This window comes from Lepidothrix coronata, unplaced genomic scaffold, assembly GCF_001604755.1.
Source record: "Lepidothrix coronata isolate B3197 unplaced genomic scaffold, Lepidothrix_coronata-1.0 Scaffold49, whole genome shotgun sequence".
Lineage (NCBI taxonomy): Eukaryota > Metazoa > Chordata > Aves > Passeriformes > Pipridae > Lepidothrix > Lepidothrix coronata.
The window spans coordinates 1,837,498-1,860,709 of NW_016690229.1; the positions used below are offsets into that span (position 1 = coordinate 1,837,498).

At 41.3% G+C, this 23,212-nt stretch overlaps 1 protein-coding gene across 1 annotated transcript; it reads right to left on the reverse strand.

The window, feature by feature from the left end:
• Nucleotides 1-1,656: 1,656 nt before the first annotated feature.
• LOC108497513 lies at nt 1,657-20,579 on the reverse strand. Its single transcript, XM_017815192.1, has 9 exons — nt 20,492-20,579; nt 10,208-10,312; nt 9,511-9,597; nt 7,364-7,537; nt 5,802-5,950; nt 3,491-3,667; nt 2,661-2,874; nt 2,111-2,273; nt 1,657-1,835 (listed from the first exon to the last, which is right to left on the reverse strand). Exons 1-9 carry the CDS (start codon nt 20,525-20,527, stop codon nt 1,657-1,659), a joined length of 1,284 nt encoding a protein of 427 aa, XP_017670681.1. The 5' UTR covers nt 20,528-20,579.
• Between the last annotated feature and the right edge of the window lie 2,633 nt (nt 20,580-23,212).

The following is a 23,212-nucleotide window of genomic DNA, read 5'->3' on the forward strand; positions in this document are numbered from 1 at the left end:
AGGTTAGAGGAACTTGCTGTGGCCCGAGGCAGCTGTTAATGCTTCTAGAGACTGTTGGCCAGTGGAGTACAGACCATTTATTCTTCCTCTGACACACTCTACACCCTCTGAATTTTTTTATAAGATCTGAGCTTTAGTGCTAAGCCTGGCAGGACTTTCCTTTTTTCCTTCTTGTGCTTTTTATGCCTCATATCTATTGCTTCCCTATGTCTTTTAAACTGTGTCTTCAGTGGTGGGGAATCACCATAACAGTAAAATGTTGATTTTAAAAGCTTCACAACCTGTCTAGAAAGCATTTAAAATTGTCTTGAACTTTTTCAGTAACTGATATCAAGACACTGAAGAAATTCTAGTCATCAGACTTTGTCAAAGTATTTTCCCAGGCAAAATAAGGATACTATGTGGGAAAGTGGATCTCATACAGAGAAACAGGCACCAGTCAAGACACAGAAGCTGATATTTTGACTCCTAAATCAGTTTTTCATCCATTAGATCTCATCTTCTTGGGTTAACATATACATTATAATGTCTCCCAAAACTTTGCATTGGAAATCTGAGGATGTTTTTCTTGTTTCTTCCTGATACCTGTTCTCTGTATGGCAGAAATTTATTTTGTCTACAAGAACCCACGAGATAACTTAGCTTTTATTTGTATTTTCTCACACATTAGACTCAAATTCAGTGTATAGATCTACTCTCAGAACTCTCATTTCTCTCTTGTGTTCAGAAACCCACTCAAATTCTCCACAAATTTTAACCTACTGGCAATTTTGGAGCTTCATCCTTTTATTTGTTAATTTAAGAACTGCAGTTTGCAGCATTGCAGGAAGATTAATCAGAATTCTAAGGATCAAATTAACTTTTGATCTAAGTAACATCCATTATAATAAGTGTATGCCCAAAATCTCACTGATGGAACTTTAAGGATAAGATTAAGAAATGGATGTAGAATGTCCCATTGAAAAAATAGTTGTAAGAGGAACAGGATCAAAGGGAGGAATGGTGCTATTTGCAAACCAAAAGAAAGAAGTTTCCTCAAAGAAACTGCAATCATTTAGTAGATAAAAGTGCTATTACAAGATCCTTTTATCTGCAACAGCACTTCTGTATCACTCTTTTCCTTTTAACCCTTCAAATTGTTAGTCAAGGAATGCAATAATTCCAAGTTATCCCCATTTAAAGTTCCCAATTAAAACTTTACATGATCTCCAAAATACATTCTTTCTTATTAATATTCATAGAGAAGAAATCATTAAAACTTCAAAATTAACTGCCCCAAATTCTTTACACATGTAACACTTCTTGAAACATCTCTAGGTTATAGAGCTTTTTTGGAAAGCCGTCTCTGTAACAGAAATCAGAGTGGTCCTTGAAGAACAATTATTCTTGCTCCTTTAATATCTACCAATTCTCATTAAAAGGATTGAAAGACCTTTACATCATTTTATTAGAAAGAGCAGAACTATGTGTTGAACTCCATTAGCTGTGAAAGACTGTTCTAGGTCAGGTCTTTGGTAGAATCCTGTGATATGAGAGGGAAGGATCCTGTTCAAGACAGTCATTCACAGCCTGAGCCCTCAGCCAGAGGAAGGCCAAGAATTCCTGAAACCTGGCTTGTAGCTGCCTCAAAGGCCTCTTATGCCAACCCACCTACACCTACATGAATTTCTTGACCTCAATGCAGGAGAGAGACTGAGCACAGCACTCAAACTTCTGGTTCCCAACCTGCTCCTGTTGACTTTTCTTTACCTGAACAACCCACAAAATTTGAAAAGCCTCTAAAGTCAGTCTTACATTGATTTCACAGGTGACACACATGATTTCACATGTCTGCTCTAAGACAACAACATCACAGCTCAATGGCACTTCAACATGTTTTGTACAAGAAGAGAAGCAGCTTTGGGCTTCACCTCTACATCATTAAGGACCACATTTGGAGCAACTCAGCCATGAGGTCTTCTTTTATAAATCAGTAGAGGGGCACTGAATTAAAACACGATCCAGAAGTTCATCTCATTGCCTGTTGAATGGCAGGAAGTACAAAGAGAAAATGTGTGCAGTGTCCAGCCCAGCTCAGAGAGGAGGACACAGCTCTTATCAACACACTTACTGAAGTTATGTGCGACTTTTCGGTCTAACATGATGTGCTGATTCACTGAAGGCTCATTGCCCGAAAATACTGCTGTGTCCTGGATCTGGAACTGTTCACAGAGCCTGGATACATCAACTTTCTTCTTACATGGGTCACGTGATCCCCAGACAGATTTGTGAATCTAAAAAGATAGGAGTGACACAGGGTAAACAGAAAGCCAGAACAGAGGCACTTTGTTCCATCCAAACACAGAGAAGGGCATTTTGTGGCACAGCTGTGCTTTTAGAACTGTAGATGTAACACAATACATACAATTTCTTTTTTCTTAAACAGCCACCATCAGTTCCATCCTCACCTTATCAGAAGGAACAACATCCCAGTGAAAGGCTTTGGTTCTCTTTGCTGCTGGAGAGAGGCTGCAGGGCTGTGGAAGGGCAGGAGGGGCTGGTGGTACCTCTGCCCTACTTATGGGAAGTGGAAGAGATGGTGATGCTGGGGCTGCTTCCCCCTCTGCAGGCTTTGTCTGAGGACTTGGAGACTTGTTCAGACTGGCCCTTGCAGAACTCACACCAAAGTGCAGAGTCTCCTCTTTCTGTTCATTCAGAGGTACAATAAATTCCTCATAATCAGCTTCAGGGGAGGTGCACCCTTGAGATTCCTCCTGAGGTGGGGAGGCCCCCTGGCCCAGCTGACAGTACCTTTCTAGGAGAGACACCCATTCATTCTGGAGCTTGCCAACATCCTCTGGCCTGCTGTTTTGGACAGTAAAGGGTATTCGAAACCTGAAATTTAAGAATGTCATATATAAACACAAGACAGTGTAAATAACATGCTGACTAACACAGCCACAGATAGTTCTGATTTAAGCAGAATGATGTTCAGCACCTTCACTTGTCAAAGCAGCCCAGTGCTGCTAACTCTGACCTTTTCAGGCAAAGTTAATTGCTTTTGTGTCTAAGGTTAGAGAGCTGAAGTTTTGCCATATATTGACTTTTTGTGGTGCAGTTACCTCATAATTCCTCCTCTCTACCCTGGGGAAAAGTGAACAGCTTGTTACACCTCGCTGTGCTTGTTGCACAAGCAGAACCTGCTCACACATCTGTCCTACCAAGCTGAATGTGCATCTCCTCTTCCCTGACTCCTGACATGACAACTAGACAAGTTGCTGTGGGCAGTATTTCAACTTATCTTCTCAGTTCCATGATGTGGCACTTTTGATTCCTCCTGAAAATCCTCATCAAATCACTGCAAAGCAATGGGAGCAGGAATCTATATAATTCTGACGGCCTCATTTCTCCAGTATTGTTATTTTATTCTGAAACATTGAGGCCCCCTGCTGCTTGACCTTGTTTTCGGTATTTCTGCGTTAATAAATTATTAATTACCAACTATACTTACAAATAATTGTGATCTTTGGTCTGAACTGAAAAGGTGCTGCATCCATTCTCCTTGCTGACACTCACATCCCCACCTGACAAATTAATTGTGTTTGCTCCAGGGTCTGCAGTGCTGTTCTTTCCTCCCAGACCTATGCAATATAAAGTCAATTCTCCTTCACGTAGTTGCACCAAGTACCTGAAGGACAAGGAATGGACATACAGCTCATTCTTCATTGACTACTTAGTTACATAAGCCTTATTTTGTTAAGGCACTTTATAAAATCAACAAATATCCACATTTTTACAGCATCTTCCGTGGGACAGGCAAAAAGTATCAATGCTAAAGCATAAAGGCTTTGAGATATTCTTATTTGAGGGCTTCTTATTCTTATCTGACACATAAGTAAACTGACACCAACTGTGAACAGCCTGCCATGCCCAGTGAGAGCTGAAACAAAGATCTGACCATCAACTAAAAATCACCCAAGTCCTGTTAATTTTTTAGCCACGCTCTGTCCCTCCCACTCCACTTCTTCCTCTTGTTTGTTTGGGAGGGTGGATCACTTGGGCTATGAGCTTTTAAAGGAATCCCCTGTGTGACTGAGCAGTGCATAATAAGACAAGGCTTCAGAGCTTCTGTGTCTTCCAGGTTTCACTGCCCCCCAGGCTATAAACAGGTCACCAAATTTAGTTCCCAGTCATATAGGCCAATATCCCTCCCTCCCAAAAATCCTATTACTCCATGGGAACTAAAGCTGGTCCCACGAGTCACTGGGCAGGAAAGGGACAAGGCTCAAGGGCTTCCATCAGAAATGACCGTGCCAAAATTTGGGGAAAACCTACTTAAAGGATAAATTAATCCTGGAAAAACACTGCCTTGACCATACACAGCTTGTAATTCAGCAGAACCTTCTGCTTTGGTCTCCCCTCTGGGATTCTGTTCTGCTGCTCAAAACAAAGGTCCCCCATTCAACAACAGATGGGGTTTTACTGTATATGGGTTTTATTCTTATTTAAGCATTTGTGGTCTCATTTTTCTTGAGGATTTCTGCCTTTCTTTATCATTCTGACAGTTCTATCAAACCTTCCTTTTCCTCCGTTCTCTCTTTAGGTGTGGCTGGTTGATTAAGGTGTTCTATGAGGAATTTAAATAAGTTTAGCTGCTCCAGAAGAATTAAACATAAAATATAAATTGCATCTATTCCCACATAAACAGTCAAAGTGATAAGAATTGTTTAATGGAGCTGGCAGTTATATTGATCTCTCCTTTCTTTAAGGCAGAGACTTATAGTTTAATCGGATCTCCAGATGCTTCCACCATCATTTACTTGGCCAAAAAAAGCAAAAAAAAAAAGGAAAAAAGAGAGAGGATTAATATAAAGAAGAAAGCAACAAGGGCTTTGCTTCACAAGATAAATAAAAATCAATTTTTGTTTGTTAACAAACTTGTTAACTGTTGCAAGGTAACAAATTCTGGACACACTTGAGGGTAGTGTTTATAAGACATGCAGGCGTAGCCTTTTAAAAACAATTAAAATCATTTTCTGTGGAGGGTGTTGAGACAATTGCTCCATGCAGATAATTACAATGTTAAATTTTTTTCCTTTGTTTTGCTAGACAGACTTTCCCCCCCCCCTTTCTCTCCTTTGATAGCATAAGCAGTTTCCAGGTATTTTAGGAGCTGGCTCAGGGAAGGGTGGTTTGTCTGTGGAATGGGGAGCAAACTGTGTAAAACCACTGGAGCTGCTTCACTAATCCAGCAACAGAACAAGCAGAAGCAAAAGCTGTGCTGATCTGGGATTGTTTAGGGGCTGAAATGGTGATGACAGCCCATTTCCTACTGAATAATGATTCCTGTCTCCAATCCCACCACCCCATCAGGCCTCCATGGCTGGTCACCCCCCAGGAGGGGAGTTCACAACATTATGAGAAGGAATTATGAATTTTGGGGCAGCCATTTGGCCAATGTGAGTCAATGCTCTCTAGAAGTACTCCTATACTTCTCCAGTCTCTCCTTGTCCTTATTACCGAGAATGGAGGGAAAAATAAAGATATAAACATAAAATCCCACCATTAAATCCCTCTGAGCACCATCACCATTACAGATTTGTGTTGCTGATGGACCCAGCAGGCTCCAGCACAACCAGAACTTTGGTTTGTTGGGACCACTATTGCACTGAAAGTTTACTTTAATGTTTCCATCTCGTGCAGATTTGCCATCCACCTTTTAACTTTCAAAAGCAATTAAATAATTAACTCATTATCAGCAAATTAAAGACCTAATGCATTTATCAGAAATTTTAACGAAATCCACAGCCCAGAGTTCATACTTCACCCATTCAGTGGATGCAAAAGTGTTTTGCTGCAAATCCAGCAGCCCTTCATGTATCACATCCCATTCTGCAGGTCTCCCAGAGCAGGACTCCACTGGTCTCTTGTATGAATTGCTCTGTAAAACTCTGCTCAGGAGGTATATTATCTAGATAAAAAGTGGCAGCAGAGAGAGAATATTTTCCATGTTAATTCCCTTGAATAAGACATCTATAGTTGGATTTTTCAAGTCCAAAGATGACAGACAACACTCTAAGCTGCAGCCAAATAGGTAAAACAAATGAACACAAAATAAGTAATTTATGCTAAACTACTAAACTCCAATTTGGCTTTATGCCCACAATTCTAAACCCACCAGTGTAAGGAGAATACAATTTTATTTTGGAGGGATTACTGTAAAACTTAACTTTACTTTCTTAGCTCATACACAAAGCAATCCAGGACAAAGTGTTCAGATCAGTTCAAGTCCAAGTAGCAACTGATTGATTAAGCTGGAAACCTCAGACAAACCCAGTACAAAAGGAAGGTTTGGCTACAGTGGAAAATACTATGGATTAAGGTGGGTGTGAATTTAAAGAGCTCTTTGTGCTGTACAGGGCCATATCTGATGTTCTTATTACTAAATACATGTTCCTTTTTGAGCTCTTCTGCTCAATAATCTGTTTTGAACAAAATTAGGCCAATCAACCACGAGGTTCTGCTCATCTGGAAGAAAGGTTTCTGCATGTGGGGTGAATCGCTGGGTTTTGCAGGGAATTAATCCTTCTGGGGAAAAAAAGCCCCCTAAGAATGAGTCACAGCAGAAGTTTGGATGCAAATTCTTCCATGAGGTTTAAATTTTGTACCTCAGCCTAAATTGTGCAGGATGGATTCAACGACACAAACTCCAAGAGCTGCCCACCCCTGGGCACCTGCATTCAGGTGAAAAGCTCATGACTTGACTTTCTCATGTTTCAGTACAACTCAAAAGGAGCTGAAATCCCAAAGTGAAGGAGCTCATACAAAATCTTGCAGCACTGCATCATTTAATTAAACAATTAGTTGTACCTAGACTTCATTCCTCTGCTAATTGTGTCATTTCAGTTTCTTTTGATGGTGAAAGATTAATTACTAGGTCTTCTTTTCACAGCATCTGGATGACCTTGTTCATTATTAAAAGCAGGCATTTTAAGAAGTACCTTATGCAGAGAATAAAAAGTGCTTAGAAAGTTTCAATTAAGATTCAACTGTGCACATCATCAGGGTTTTTTTGCTTGTTTTCATCCACTCTCAGAGGGGTTACATTCAAGGTGTAGTTGCAGAACTGCATCCACTTTCATATCATGTCTTGAGCTGGCTTTACATCTCCAGTCCCAGTGAACTGTGCCCAAATCCTAAGGCCAAAACTTTATCTTGAACTCCCGTTCCCTTTGTTCTGAGCACAAACACACACGGAATAAAGACATTCCTCCTTTTTTTGCTCGCACAAAGCACAGCATAACAATGATTGGGACCTGCTGGGTACCACCAGCACATCAACTGTTATTTATAGCAATCTGTCCATGGCATTGTAAAAACTTACCTTCCTTTTATCATCAAGAGACACAGCTTCCAGCTCATAATCTTGTCGCCCATGAAACACAATGCTGAAGCGCCTCCTTTCAGTGTCTTCACAGGCTTTGACTTGAGAGAAAGGGAACTGTTTCTTAATAGTTCCTTTTTCAATGTTAAAAATGGTCCTTGTGTTGAAATCAATCTGGAATAGAAGACTCTTCATTACTTGACTCCATCGCTTCTTGTCACAGAAAGGCAAAGACAACATCCCAATATCACCATGCAAAGGCATTTAGGGAAAGGACCAGCTCAGAATAAATAGGATAAAAAAATGACATTCCATCATCAAGATGGAATTACCATTGTATGGTAATACAATATTTGTTTTAGTTACAAAACAGATATTCCATGCAGCTGTGTTTCCCTGTCTCTTTTGATGAATATGTATCAATTTATCACTCTGAAACATTGCTTTTTAAATTCCCCTTGTCTCATACAACCCAGTGCACAATCTTCCAGTTCAGCAGCAGTGGTAGCAAGAACTAATGGCAGGACCATCTCAGCAGAGGTTCAGTTACTCCTTCAGCCTGTGCCCCAGCACTGAAATGCTGTGAGGGTGGTTATAGCAGCAGCTTCCACAGCAGGAAAAGAGGGGACTGTTGAGGGATTACTTTCTGATATAAATATTACTGTGTGTTGATTTAGATCTTACCTAACACAGAGTTTTTTGTCACAGAATCACAGAATTATTTGGGTTGGAAGGAGCTTAAAGAACATTCCATTCCACCCCCTGCCATTCCACTATCCCAGGTTGCTCCAAGACCTGTCCAACCTGGCCTTGGACACTTCCAGGGATCCAGGGGCCGCCACAGCTTCTCTGGGCAACCTGTGCCAGGGCCTCCCCACCTTCTGAGTAAAGAATTTCCTCTTTTAGTTTAAAACCATTTCCCCTGTGTTCTCTTACTACCTGCCCAATTAAAAAAATCCCTTCCTCCCTATTTTTACACATATATATGTGTACAAATAAATGGAGTAATAATAGCCAATAAAATTACTTTAGTGCCGTTTCATGGCTATAACAATTAAAAATTGTTTGCTTCAAGATGAGATCATTCTTCTTCCACTGCCCAACCTACATTTGCAGGGTTAAAAACTTGCATGTGCAGACCATGCCAACCAAATGCCCACACTGTGGCCTTTCCCTGCCTTCTGTTTATAGCTGGAAACCTTCAAAGCAGAACCATTCTCATTATTATCTCTGACTTTTGAAGGCTGCTGTTAAACCAGAGAACTGAAATTAAATGACTCCAGATTCACAGACTGATAACTTGCACATCTACTACAGCTCTCTCCATTTTTTCCATCAGTTTTATGTCTAAAGAAATAATCTTTTAGTTCCAAAACGTGGTGGATGTTGAGGGAAATAAGGAGATTATACTTTCTACAGTTTAGATGTAGTAAATAAAAAATACTCTCTAACATATGTGATTTGGACTTGCTCATTTTTAAATTTTGTCAAAACTACAGGAAAACTCAGTGAAATCCAGGTCCCTGGAAACAACATGAATCCTTTGTCCCTGACTTCATGGAATCAAATCACCATCAGGTGTTGTCAACACAAGTTTGCTTTAATATCATGCAAGTCAATAAAGCCTTAAGGGTTCATGATATCCAAAAAACGATTCACAGGGTAGAGTAACCAGAGACAAACTGCACAGTCTGCCAAATGCACCTTGAGTATCCCAGGAATGTTTCTTCCCAAGGTTTTAGTGGGTGCAGTGGAAGTGATGTCCTGTCAAAAGGCACAGATATTTAGATGTGTTTACATCACTTGTATGCATTTACTCTTGGTAGTTAACAAGAACAACTCCCAGGCAGAGCCCATTATCATCCATCACCCTGGGGACAACTCATGTTTTGCAGTGGTGAAATAACCTCTTAGATCATCAGGTCCCCTCCACAGCCCTCCCAGGGGCCTCAGTACAGGGAATGTCAGATATTACCCTCAGAATACTTCTGGCGTAAAAAGTAGAGATTTTTTTCACTATCTTACACCTCTCTGATGGGCTGCTGAACCACAGGATTTTTTTTAAGCTGTCCACTAACAGTAACCCAGCAACTTCAGCGTAATATATTTTTATGTATTGCTCCAAAAGGGATGATCTTTCAAGTTACCTGCAAAATTCGCTTCTGCCACCGATAGTGTTTGTATTTGTAGATAATGAAGTTAAATTGTGATCCAGTTAACAAATCCTGGGAGTCCTGAAAAACAGAACAGAAATCAGCCATACATCCAGCTCTGGGCTAATGTTTGTCCACTCAAATCCAAACACATTCTCAGGTGAAATGTCCCTCAGCAGACAGTGTTTAAACAGCTCTAGAGGCTCTGGAGAAGAATTGCACATGGAGATGCACAGCAGCATCCTCCTGGCCTTTTTTAATCACATTAACAAAGATAGAGAGAGATTATTTGCAAGGGCACGGAGTGACAAGGGGAAATGGCTTCACACAGACAGAGAGTGGGGTTAGATGGGATATTGGAAAGAAATTGTTCACTATGATCGTGGTGAGGCCCTGGAACAGAGAAATTGTGGTTGCCCCATCCCTGGAAGTGTTCAAGGCCAGGTTGGAAGGAGTTTGGAGCAACCTGGGATAGTGGAAGGTGTTCCTGCCCCTTTTGCAGCATCTACACGGAATATCCATTACATAGGACACAGGTACCATCAGCCATCAGTGCATGTCCTGTTTTGTTAGAAACTTGAGTGCATGTGTTTGCACAAGCTGGGATTGTACCTTTGAAAACAGTGCAGACATGCTCCTAGTGCTCATACATTTGAATATCTCGCAAAATAGATCAGAGGAGTGACCTTACCTTCTCAGCATACACCTCCTTCTGTGCCAAATGCAAAGCCCCCTCAATGCTCACTTCTTTATTTTTCACCATGTTCATAATTTTGAGGATCTTTTCCTGGCTTAACTGGAACATAAAAAAGTCAACCAAATGTTTTTAGAGACTGCTTTTTCATGTGGATGTGGAGGACACAGAGGGCTCGTGACAGTTACAGCTCCAGTGTCTGCCATAAAATTACAATTTCATTCATATTTTATGTTCTATCGACAACCTGCCCAGCAAATAGAAACTCCCTTTGAAACCTGGCAAAAGCCCACAAGATAGCAAATACACAGGAGTTTTTACAATTTTAGGGGATGGGGTGGTAATATCTGGAGATAAAACTGCCGGGGGAAACCTTTTTTAGTTAGAGAGTCTGGCAAGAAGCGAAAACATCAATTTTGCATGCTCTCCTGTGTCTTACCCTGAGTGGGAAGTCCTGTATACCAGATAACTTGAAAGAAAAATCAGGAGCATTTTTAAATTTTCAGGGTGAAGAGGGGGCAAACTGTTGTTGGTAGCAGGAGGTGCAGCTGTCACACGAACTTAGTGAACCACGTTAACAAGCCGGTGTTACACTTCCCCTTTCTTTTACCAAAACAGCTTCATGTGCTGCCAACCAGCTTACACACAAATTTCTGTCACTCTTGAGAGAACCAGGTGGGGATTGCAATGGCAAACAGGAATCAAGCAAAGAAAAAAGGCAAGTGGAGTCACCAGAGACCCAGAGCTACAGCTGTTACACCACTGGCAAAGCTCTTTCACAGACTTTGTAGCAGGAATAAACCTTCCTTTGAGACAGACCAAAGAGCTCCCGTGTGTGATATCCATTCCTCAACAGCAGCAGAACTGGGAATTGGAAAGGAGTGTGTAGGTTTTACCACCAGAGCCCAGAAACTTGTGATATTTTATCCAGTAGCTCCACTACTCAGCTACAACATCCAATGTTCCCCTTCCCCGAGAGAACAACTTCACCACCAGGAGAGGACTTACTGCTGTAAAGTCTTTCTTTGCAAACATCCTTTTCAAACTCTTCCAGGTGGACATCCAGGCAAACAGCCCACCCCAGGCTGTGCAGGAGCAAGAGGAAGGGGCAGGAGGCTTGGGAAGGAGCTGGAGCTCACAAGGCACCTGCCCCTGCTACATCTCTCTGCAGATGGAGCATCCTCTGCTAAACAGCCCTGCAGCACAAGATCCCCTCAGAAGCACAGAATCATCAAGGTTGGAAAACACCTCCAAGGTCATCATCCAACCTGTGACCCAGCCCCAGCCCAGAGCACTGAGTGCCACATCCAGTTGCTCCTTGGACACCTCCAAGGATGTGTTTCTTGAACACTTCCACCCATCCAAGCACCACAGCCACCTGGCACAGGTCTGATGGGGCACATAAAAACAACCAGTCCCACCCCAGAGGTGGTAAATCCACATGTTCTCTCCCTTTATTCAAACCATGCTACACCAACCACACTTCAACCTACCAGATTTCTAAAATCTGAACCAGTGTCTGACCGACAGACACACTGTTTTTACAGCCCACAAATAAAACCGGGAGTAAAAGAAATATTTTGGTTTTAAAAAGCCTTGGAATTTTCAATGCTAATATAAAGGTAACTTATGGCATAGCTCCTAGCTGCCAACAGTAATGTGAACAGTGAGGGAAGCAGGAAAACAGCCTGATAATTCATTCACACTTGCAGAGGCACAGGAGTTTCCTACAATGACCTCCACACTCGGTATTTGAATTTTAAACGGCCATATATTTACAACCTCACATGCACTGTGTAGGATTAGATCTTAACAAGATAATTCCCCACTGAACAGGCTCTGGGTGAGTAAACAAGAATATGGATATATTTGGATTGAAAAATATAGTTTCCTTAAGGCTAAGCTCTGCCAGCTTTAAAATGCAAGATCCTATTCATTCAGGCTAGCAGCTCTTGAGAGGAAGTTGTAGAGTATTTTTGCCTGTTAGGCCTTTTTACGTGGAGAAGGGTTCAAAGGTTTTTGCAGCAGGATGACAATTTTTTTCAAATTTAATTTTTAATATATTTTTTTCTTTTAAAAAAATTGCAGAAAAGAAGGCACCTTTGGCTCTGTGTAGTACTCAACTCTTCATTCTTCTTACCTTCACTGAGATCTCCTTCAGACCAGAATAAAATTCTGCCCAAGACATGAAAGCAACGGGGAACAGCTCTTAATTTGCTTGATGATGTATGAAGAAAACAAGGTTTACAGGAGAGAAACAAATAATTCTATGCATTTCAAATTCAGAGAGTTTAGTTAGGAACTTGGACCACTGACAGAGTCCCTTCCCCAGAGAGCACACGAGGCAGTGCTTGGGGGAGGTTATTTTTAACAGCACTCTTGTTTTACTACCTCTGTTAACTCTTTCTCTCTGCACATCTGTAAGCAGGAGGGAAACATTTCAAAAGACAAGAGAGGCAAAAAAGGCACTTTTCAGCTTGTGAGAACTGGCAAAATTATTTGTCAGAAGTCTGTTTGGCTCGCTTAGGTTTTTGACAGCCACACATTAACATGGTATTTTCACTGGCAAACAAGACCTGAGTAACAGATCCTGACCTTTATCACTGTGTATTTGCAGGGGTTTTCTCTCAGCATGACACGATTTTTGTAGTGTTCATTCTCGTGTTTGTTTTGGTTATACTTTTTTCTTAAAAGGAAAAAAAATTTGTCATATTATCCACCAAAATGCCACTAAGTCAGTCTGTGCTATGTTGCCCGATGGAACGTGACTGGGGCACCCAAGCAGAATGTTTTTATACAAGGCTGGATCACGAAACTTAGAAAAAAATTAAATGCTTCTATTATAAAGCAGGCACATTAAGGAAATACATGAGATTGTGTTAAGAATGCATTCATTTACCTGCCAGGTTAAAGCAGCTTGTTTAACACAGATTAAATTTTCATCACCCACCCAAAATTCAGCACAGCCACGCAAGTGATTTGAAAGAAAAATCAGCATGCACAATTGAAGGAAGAGTCTGGGGCTCCAGACATTCTCTGGAATGAGAGGTGAGGTTTTTATATTTTTGGCCTAGACATGGTTTTTAAATGTGTTTAATGGTGACACAGGAGATTTCTGGCTTATTCTTGGGCAGCTGCCAACACAGCACTGCACATGAGCCCTTCCAGGGCTTCCTGCCCCTCTCCATTTACCCAGCACAGTCTCACAGGAGCCCTCAGAGGACCTCCTGGAAGGTTTTGCATGTAGTCTCCACACCATGGAAACATCACTGTAATGACTCCACAAAGGTCCCCTGACCTTCCTGGGACTAAATCAAGAAAGAAGGGTTAAAGCCACATCCACAGTGAGCCATCCACAGTTGATTGAGCAAGGCAGTGGAAGGCACACAGGATATGGGTAACTGCTCAAGGATAGCACAGCAAACATGTTCCTCTGCCTTTTCTTTCTGACTCTCAGCCTTTAATACACACTTGTTCACACCTCCCAGGAGGCCACAGGATGGCTGTGACTCCTGTGCACTCACCTGAGACACCTGGGCTTCTCCAGGGGGGGCAATTCAACCTGCCTTGATATCTGACAACTCTTTGTCTTCGCTACCTGCAAGGAATTTGAGCTACATGGTTTTTACTCAGCTTATCCTTATTCTGTGGACCATCCTGCCCAAATCATCATAACATGACAACGGTCTAATGCAAAAATACTCCTGGAATGTGTGCACGTGCACACCCAGAACCCTGGCTGTCAGTGAGCCCTGCACAGGATCACAATCATTGCAAACACCGGCACAACTCGCTGAGACATTATTTCAGCATTATTTAGGAGAGGATCATAGCTAATGTGCACCCAGCTCTATCGTTTCCTGTGACAACAAAACCAAGCCATGCAGAAATCCTGCTCCCTGTGCAAATGAGGAGTGATTTTTATTCAAGTCTAGTGAAGCTTTTCGCTGTTAAGGATTCCTTACACTTGTCCTTGTTAAACATTAACAGTGTTGAACATCCTCATCTGCTCGCTGCAAGGAGCAAGAGACAGCAGCTCCTGGCTGTGCAGGGCCCAGAAGGGAGGGCTGGGCTCAGGGAGCCTGTTCCTCACACTCTGTGCTCCTCAGCATCTCCCTTTTAGCCCTTCTCGGGTCAGTGCTCCAAGGGGGCTCAATACAAGAGAAAAAGGTCAAGTAGTGGCTACATGTTGCTTTACAGAGATCTCATGAACTTCTGGGCGTCAATCTGAATGCTGGTGTTGTCCACACAGCCAGAAATATCCTGGATTAACATACACACCTCACATCTTTTATCTAGCACCAGGTCATGTTTTCATTCATTTTGGAGTCTGTTTTTTTAATACAGCTTTCAATAATAGAAGATTTTGGTTTCTATCCAGAATAGCAGGATAAAATGTCTTTGAGGTAAAGCCTTCTGAGGATTTTCTGTTGACTCAGTGCCTCCCAGCTACAGTGCACATTTTCTGCAAAGCAAGTAGAGTAGAGAAGCTTAAAGCTAAGAGTTGGGATGTGATGCAGTGATTGACCTGTGATGAAATTTAGAGTAGCTACTTCCTTTTCCAAGCTGTGCTTCCAAAGAAAACACTTACTATTTTTTGTTAAACCAAAGGCACTGGCTTACTTTACAATGGGTTATGCTGAACTCACTCTACCTGCATGTTGAACATGTCATTTAAGAGATTTTAACGGCAGTGGACACAACTTGGATTGTCTTAAAGTTCCAGTTTGGTGTTATCAACTTTCATCTCCTAATATATTCACTTTCGTCAGGTTTGAACTTGGCCCAGAGTGCACTGAGTGCTCCCATTTGTTTATAGGGGAGTGGCTGTTTCCTATGACTGGGTATCTTAAAGGCCTTCACTGGCCATTTACATGGAATATCAATACAGGTGACTGATGTGATATTTTGATGTGGCAATACCATCTTTTGTAGCCAGTCCTAGAGACAGACTAATATTGTTTGTCAAAGAGAGCTGCTATTCGTCACATAAATTATCCATCTGTAATAATGTTTTGCATTATTTGTTCAGGTCTATATCTGGCTGAATAATATCTGTCAACATTTATCCAAAGAAGAAGGTATTCATCAAACAGTAGCTTGATTTCCTTGAAAACACTGGAAATTCTGTCGCTTTCAGTACGAGCTGGAGGAGCCTGAAGATATTTTGTTGCAATTCATTTCTTATTGATAGAAAGGTACAGAGTGATTGATTATAACAACAAAGAAATCTCAAAGAGCTATTTCCAAAAATATTTAGGAACTTAAAATGTAAACTGGTGCCCAGTGACACGTGCATAGCACAGTGTACAATACCAACTACTTCACCTATTTTTAGTATTGAAAACATCACCATTCTGAAGAATCTCAAAGCCTTAACATTTCCCCCTGAAAAACTGACATTTTTTAGGTCTCACGTGAAGCGAACACTTCAGATTCTCCCTCGATCACCACTTAACAGACCAGCATGGACCCTCCTGCTCCAGCAGCGCTGAGAACTTGTCAGGAAATGACACTCAGAAAGTAATTACTGGAGTTTCACTGGGGAAACTCAAAGGATAAATTGAGTGGTGTTGCACGGGAGACTGACTCTGCTTTGTACTACTCAGTTTTTCATTAGTGATCCAGTGGTTGGCTAGAGATTTTGGTTGTTAAATTCACAGGCTTTGACACGAAGGTGGAAAAGAATTGCAGACGGGTTGAGAGGGGGATTCAAATCCAAAACAGCCTTGACAAATGAGAGAAGCAATAATATATAATTCAGCAAGCAGGGGAAAAAAAATCCTGATGTTCAGCAGGAATTACCAGCTTCACAAGCCCTGTTTGCAGAAAAAGACCCAGAAGTTAGAGCAGCTTGCAGAGTGACACCAGTTACAAACGTCCTGCTGTTGGAATAAAAGGGAATATTCCTCAGTGAGGTTCCAGGCAGTGGCACAGCCAAAACACGAGTCCTCCTGCAGCACTCAGCACTGAGAAAGGGTTCTGCTGGAATAGGGTGAGAAGTTTTCCATGCCCCCAGAAAAGAGTTGGAGGAGTCCAGCTCAGGACAATGAGAGTAATGAGAGTTTTGGAAAAACGTGATTTGCAATTGGAAAGAGGAAGGATTGGATTTCAGAGCCCAGAGAAGGCCGGGGCAGGCACAGCCTGCAGGTACATAAACAGCTGCTGCAAAAAGGAAAGGAGCAGGTTGCTCCCTGTGTGGTGGGATGAGAGGAAATACGATTCAAATTACAGCAAAAGAGCTTTGGAAAACAGTAAGGATAACACTGAGTTGTCCAGGGAAAACTGTGCAATCTCCCACTGCTAAGCATCTTTAAGAAGAAATAAAGAAATAAAGAAAAAGATTTATGGACACTGTGGGGTGCAAAAGCCTTGGATGGTGCTTTGTGCCAAACCCAACCTCCTCCTCATTTGAACCACAGTTTCCACAGTTATTTTGCACTTTGTTCAGTCCAAGCCTGAGTGAGAAGAACAGGTGGTTTCACTGCTTTTCAAAGTGTCCCTTTTAGGGGAAAGTGGCAGTCAGAGATTTAAAGCTTTTAGAAAACTTCACCCAGGCTATGAGTGTTTATTTCCAATGCAAAGATGGTCCCTGGAAAACCCTCCATGTTAGGCACGTGCAATTTTAAAGGAAGATTTTCAAAAGCCTTCAGGGACAGTTTTACACTGAGTACATTCAGTGCAAGAGTAAAACTCCCATTGATTTCCATGTCCTGCCCCCATAGAAGCACACAGTGTGTCCTGAATATTTTAAATTATACTTGATTTCAAAACAATACTTAAGTGTGAACTTACCTAGCAATTTCTTGGTGTATTGAGGTATAATTTAAATGCTGTAATACAAAATACACTGAAATAGAATAAAGAAGGTGGCTCACATAGAAATATTTCAGTTAGTTACTAAAATAATAATGTTCTATGCCTTTAGCTACAGTAATTAAAATAATCCACAGTGATAAGAACTACTGAGGATTATCATATTTGCTTATTAGCATGGTAGTCAAATTAATCTTGGACTATTTAACAACAACATCTAATCATTTTGGAGGAAAACATGCATCTTTCTGCTCACAGGCTTACAATCTCATCTTGTGCCCTAATGTCTTGTAAAAGAAAGATTCATATCAAGCAAGAACAGGGTTGCTAAAATTATTAAATGCTGAACAAGACTCATTTCATTACACTCGAGGTTTATTAGATCAGTTTAGTTAACACCTGCTAAGCAAAGAGTATGAAGTGCAACACAGAGAATGTAACACTGATTTCATGCACGTTTAACTGAGGATCCAGGGTCTCCATGAATTTTACATTAATTAGGTGGAACATTTAATGAACAAACCTTTCATTATGCTCTGATCAAAACACAGTCTGAGAGCTCATGGAAAATCCCTAAAGAGCATCCACCTGCTTGTGTATAATTTCTGACCTAACGTTTTCTTTTCCCAGGATTCTGATTTGTTAATAAATCGTCCAAGTAAAATGTTTAGGTAAAAATGGGCTATTCCTCTTTCTCAATCTCCAGCAGATTTAGCAGAGTATGATCCTTGTCTGTATAAATGTGTTTTATATATATTTATTTATATATATTTATTTATATGTATTTATTTTTTATATAAATATATATATTTATATATAAACATATAAATATGTTCTGAATACTTGCCTACAAAAAGACACTACATTTTCCGGATAGGATCAGATTCCTCAGGAACAGTTCTCTGGACATCTATTTAAGGTGAGTTTTAAAGTCTTTTCTTAAACTCGGGGGCAATATTCATTGTGCTCCCAGTTTCAGGAACTTGGACAATGCTGAGGATGAAACAGGACAGATGGAGCTCCAAATGGCTCAGTGGCAGGAAATTTAACTGAGGGGCTTCATCTTTGCCTGAGGAGGACATACCTCAGGATGTGCTTTATCCCTGTCCCACAGGCATTTCTTACCCTCTTTGTTTAATGGGCTACTTCCTGCTAAGCAGCAAACATCAAAATTCAGAGCAACCTCCCTGGACCTTTCAACACATTCCCAAGTTTTGAGGTGTTTTTAGATGGATCAAGCAAAGGTGAGCTCTGATTCCCACACAGAATGTTTTAGCCTGACTCCAAGTGATCCTGGCTTTAAGGACAGGTAAAGCCTCAAAGTCACATGCACTGATAGAGCATTTCTCACCCTTTTCTCACTGCAGAACCCCCAGACAGCCAGGAGGACCAAGGGAGCTGAACTGTCTCCAGTCCTAGGCACCAGCTGACATTTGACATTAACTGCAAAGACCAGATCCTGGACAGCCAAAACATCAGAAGCCCCAAGAGATCAGCAAAGCATCACATTTCTGGTTTGGAGTCCTTCAAAAATAACCCATCTCAAAGGCTACAAGAGCTGCTCCCAAGGCTGGGCACATGTTCATGAATATACATATCTGAAGATATGGGATCATTTGGCCTTATTTAAATGGAATGGTAAGTATACGGTGAAAATCTGCTTTAAGGTACCTTGGGAGAGATCAGGGAAATAAAAACTGGGGAGAAAAAAAAAATCAATCACTTAAGAGAGGTGGCCTTTAACAAAAAGTCTAACAAAAATTGTAGGGGAAAGCCATGGGGATAAAGTACTTTAAAGTAGCTGATTAAAGTAAGGCAAGGTGGAAAGCAAAAGATCTGAAAGCCATTCCACCTTGCACCTTGATCTTCCCAGCTCTCAGAAGACTTACATGAAAAACCTCAGGAAGGCATACAGTCAAGTTCTGAGAGGAGTCCACAAAAAGTTTAAAACACACATTTTTCTCAGACACAGTTTAGTTTTGCAAATGTTTTAGTGATTGTACAACCTGAGCTTTGTACATGTGCTTTATTGCAGGCTTTGGGGAGTGAAAGAGAGTGAGAAGTGGCACCATCTGGTTGTGGTTTCCTGTTTTCAGATTCTCATTCATGTAAAGCCCTTTCTGGTAGCAAGCATTTGGTTATTTCCACATCTGTGCTGTCCCCAACCTCCCCAGCAGTACCTGAGGTAAGAAATAAGAGCAATGATTCATCACTGCCACTCGTGCCTGTGTGTTGGTGCCAAGCAATAAACACACAGGTTTCAGACAACAAAGAAGGGGAAAACACTCCCAGGCTGGATTTGTGCCTTTCCAACCCCACTGTTGTCAACAGCTTCTCCAAATAGATCCCAGCACCTCAGGACACTGAACAGAGCCAGATGGGACCTGCAATTTTATAACACTTCAGGTATTGTTACTTGAGGTGCAGCAATTCACTTCTGTCAGGCTCCAGGACTCAGGGTTTGGATCACCTGTTACACTGCTCTGCACAAACCTTCCAAGGCCAAGGAGGTTGATGTTGTGTGGAGATAACCAAAGGCAGGCACCTGTCCCTTCCTCCTCCTTGACAAACCAAAGGGCAATAAATAGGAGAAACTTATTTTCTCCCTTCAACTTCTCTGGGTTTGTCCAGAGTCTTGCCCAGAAAATCTGTCCAATGGACATCCCATACTCAGGGAAGAAGTGGAACCATGCAAACAGGGCTGGATCCTCCCCAGCCCCCCTTGGTGGCTGCCCAGGATAAGTCAGACCCCTCCATCACCTTCTCAGCCCGTGTGCATCAAAATCATCCTTTTTCCTAATTGCTCTTTGCTCCAGGTCACACACCAGGGAGCCTCTGCCAATACATCCCATCAGCTGTCCTAGTTAGACTTAGAGAGGAGTTTTCCACTACTCAGTTCTCCAGATAATAGACTTCCAAACACCCAAGTATTGAAACAGGTAGAATGCTACAAGACTGTATCTGGCAGGCACTCAGACAAATCCAATAGTGCTGCAAGCTGATGTATATTCAATTCTGGCATATCAGTCACTTCAGATTCCACTGTGATTATCAAAAGACTGCTTTTGCCCATAATATAAACCACTTTTTTCTCCCCTCCAATTACTTTATGGAAATTTTTAGCACAGATAATACATAGTATTAATAAATCCTCTGTAGCATGGCAGTAGAAAGACTGATTTTATCTCTTTGTCCCTCTTCTTGTATCAGGAAAACCTCACAAGTTTCAACTTACTTAAGAATAAAGCACACAAAAATATTGTCTCATCCACATCTTCTGCAAACCCTTTCTGAAATATTCGACCTATCTGAGCTTACACTACATAATAATCAATTACATCAAGCAATCTACTGCAAATGCCTTGCCAGTAAAGTACAAAGTCATTTTCAGGTTCTGAAATGCCTTCTCCAGTTACACACAACAAATAGCACTTTCACACAAGCCACAACAATTTCTGCCTTTACCTGTGAAAAAGTGTCTTGTGTTCCTGTATTATCCATGTCTGTGAAAATTCTATTTGTTTCATCAGTATCCTACAGGGTTGCAAAGTACAGTTTATTCATGAATCACACCTGCTTTTCCACACCACGCTGCTCGTTCTCTCTCTCTGCTTCTCTCTCTTATGAAATCTTGCAGCCAATGGCTTTTATTAAGTGTTACTTCCTTTTATGCTGAGAACTGAAAGAAACAATAATGATGCTTTGCTTCCTTATGGCAGCTCTGTGAAAAGACAAAAAAAATGTAGAAGTTGTTTGTTTGCTTTTCCTGAACTGATATTTATGTTCTGGGGACTTCCTGAAATCACCAAGCCATGAATATTGAAAATTTGATTTATTACTGTACATTGAATCTATCAGAACACCCAACATGTTAATTACCCAAACAAATTTTGTGCTAAATGTAATGAAGTTTGTCTGAGGAACTGCAAATACAGTGCTCAGTTTTCCCAGCAGTGTCTTTGTGCTCAGCAACAATCTTTAACATGTCTTCAAACTCCAGCATGAATATGTTCATGTTGGATGAAAGCACAAAGGCACCTGCAGCTTAATGTACCAGATTCCTGTAAAGACAAAGAGCATTTCAAACTTTGCCTTTGCTATCTGTACGGGAGGAGAGAGTCTAGTGATTAGAAGAGGGAGTTACCAGTAGGACATTCCTGAAATCTAACCCTGGCTATGACAAAAATTATTCAGCAGTTACAGGGAAAATATACCTCAGTTTTCCCACTGATATCAGGCAGCTCCTATCACATCACAAAACCATATTGAAATCAATTTAGTGATTAAAAGTTATTAACAGACATAGCTGGAAAGTGGACTCTTCATATTTTGACATTTCTTCTCCTCCCAATGGAGGCAAAAGGGAAAATCAAAAGCTATGAAGTATCTCCTGCAAAGCACAGCTTTTAAGAAGTGACAGGAACTGAAACATTTTGATGACGACTCTCCTTCCTCTGCTGGTCTAGAGACAGCTTTTTAATAGAAACACAGGAAGTTGAGAAGTTCAGTGCAGAAGAGGTTCCAATGGACCACTCTGGGCTGAGGGTGGTCCCTGGCTTGGCCCAGCACACCCACAGCTATAAATCCCACCTGCTCTTTCAGCTGATGCAGTTATGGATCCCCACTGAGGAGCTGGACTGATTTACCTGACAAAAGAGGCAAATTCAGGCTGGAAAGCAGAGACAAGCTGAGGAAAACATCACAATACAGAGCTGGCCAACACATTCACCTTGTAGCAGGTTGTCAGCATCCCAGACACAGACCTCAAAGCTGTGCTTCAGGGCAGGTTCTGGCAGCCCCACAGTCAAGAGCCTTTAAACCCACACTCACTGAACCAAATGGACCCAAGAGAGACCCCAATATCAAACAAGTGGGAGAGAAAGGATTAGGAATTAACTCTCTCAGATTACTTAAGGCAGTAGAAATTAAATGGAAGGTCAATATATGCTAATATAAACAGGTTTTAATCCTTTTAACTGGTTAGAAGTCAGTCCTATTCTTTGAAAGAATGTTAACAACACAGGCCAATAATGTAACAGGGCCTGACTGAGCCCAGATCTTCTGTAAGAATATTTAATAAAAGATTGTCTTTCAATGCTCTCAATTCTGACTATTCTATGTCCAGCGTGAGAAGATGGAAATCTTTTACTAAACTGGAAAAAGAAATCATGGGAAATATGTTTCTTTGATAGCTATCTCAAGTCATTTGGTTAAAATAAAATAGCAACTAATTCACTCAGAATCAAATTTCTAGTACCAGCCTATTCCCCCTTAGAGTCCTCAGCCCTTGAGGAACTATGATTTTCTTTTTAAATTAAACAATCCCAAGGAACTCCTTTTTATAATGTGATTATAGCAACACAGAACATTTCAGAATGGGAAAATGACAGGTCTCTTTTATAAAGGTTCTGCAGAGATATCAGATGGCCTTTTCCCCTCCACTGCCTGCTGAACAGCACGTTCTGCAAGGTTACAAAGCCTGAGAGAAAGCAGTTAATCAGGATAGAGCTCAATTGCTACTCTTAGAGAAAACATTTTCAATTAATCTGAAGTCGTTAATTACACCTCCCTTTAATAAAGGCTCGGGTGTAATTTTCTTTTTTTCCTCTCGGTTTATCGATCCAAACATATGCCAGACTCATGTGCTGCAACAAACACGTGGGAAAATTCACTGCTGGAATAAACTGAAATAAAATACTCTCCTCGATAAACCACATCATGAAGATGCAAATTATGGGGGAAAGAGTTTTGGAATAATTGTGGAAGAACAAGAGCACTTTGTGCATTGTCTGACCAATGTATGAGGCAAATGTGTTGTACCAGCAGTGCATGTTTCACTTCAGAAAAACTTGAACTCTGACCATAGGGAATGAAGCTGGTGTCAGACATGACTTTGTAGGACTTCTTTAGTACTTGTACAAGGTGTGTTTGCTGCCAAGGGCCTTTTGCCCGTGCCTTGCCTTGTCACAACCCACCTGAAGCTGCTGCTGCCCATCACTGACCGGCCACGACCCCCCAGGCTGGTCCCACTCCCACCTGGGTCCTCCTGACCTGCTTTCATGGAATCATAGAATGGTCTGGGTTGGAAGGGACCTCTCATTCCAGCTATCTCATTCCAACCCCTGCCACAGGCAGGGACACCTTCCACTAGCCCAGGTTGCTCCAAGCTCCGTCCAACCTGGCCTT

Excerpts from the sequence above, each read along its gene's own strand:
- LOC108497513 (XM_017815192.1), bottom strand. The coding sequence starts at position 20,527 with ATGGATAATACAGGAACACAAGACACTTTTTCACAG. Across the intron at positions 7,538-9,510 it reads GGCAGAAGCGAATTTTGCAG|ATTGATTTCAACACAAGGAC; the intron begins GTAACTTGAAAG and ends CTTCTATTCCAG. Across the intron at positions 5,951-7,363 it reads CTCTTGATGATAAAAGGAAG|ATAATATACCTCCTGAGCAG; the intron begins GTAAGTTTTTAC and ends CTTTTTATCTAG.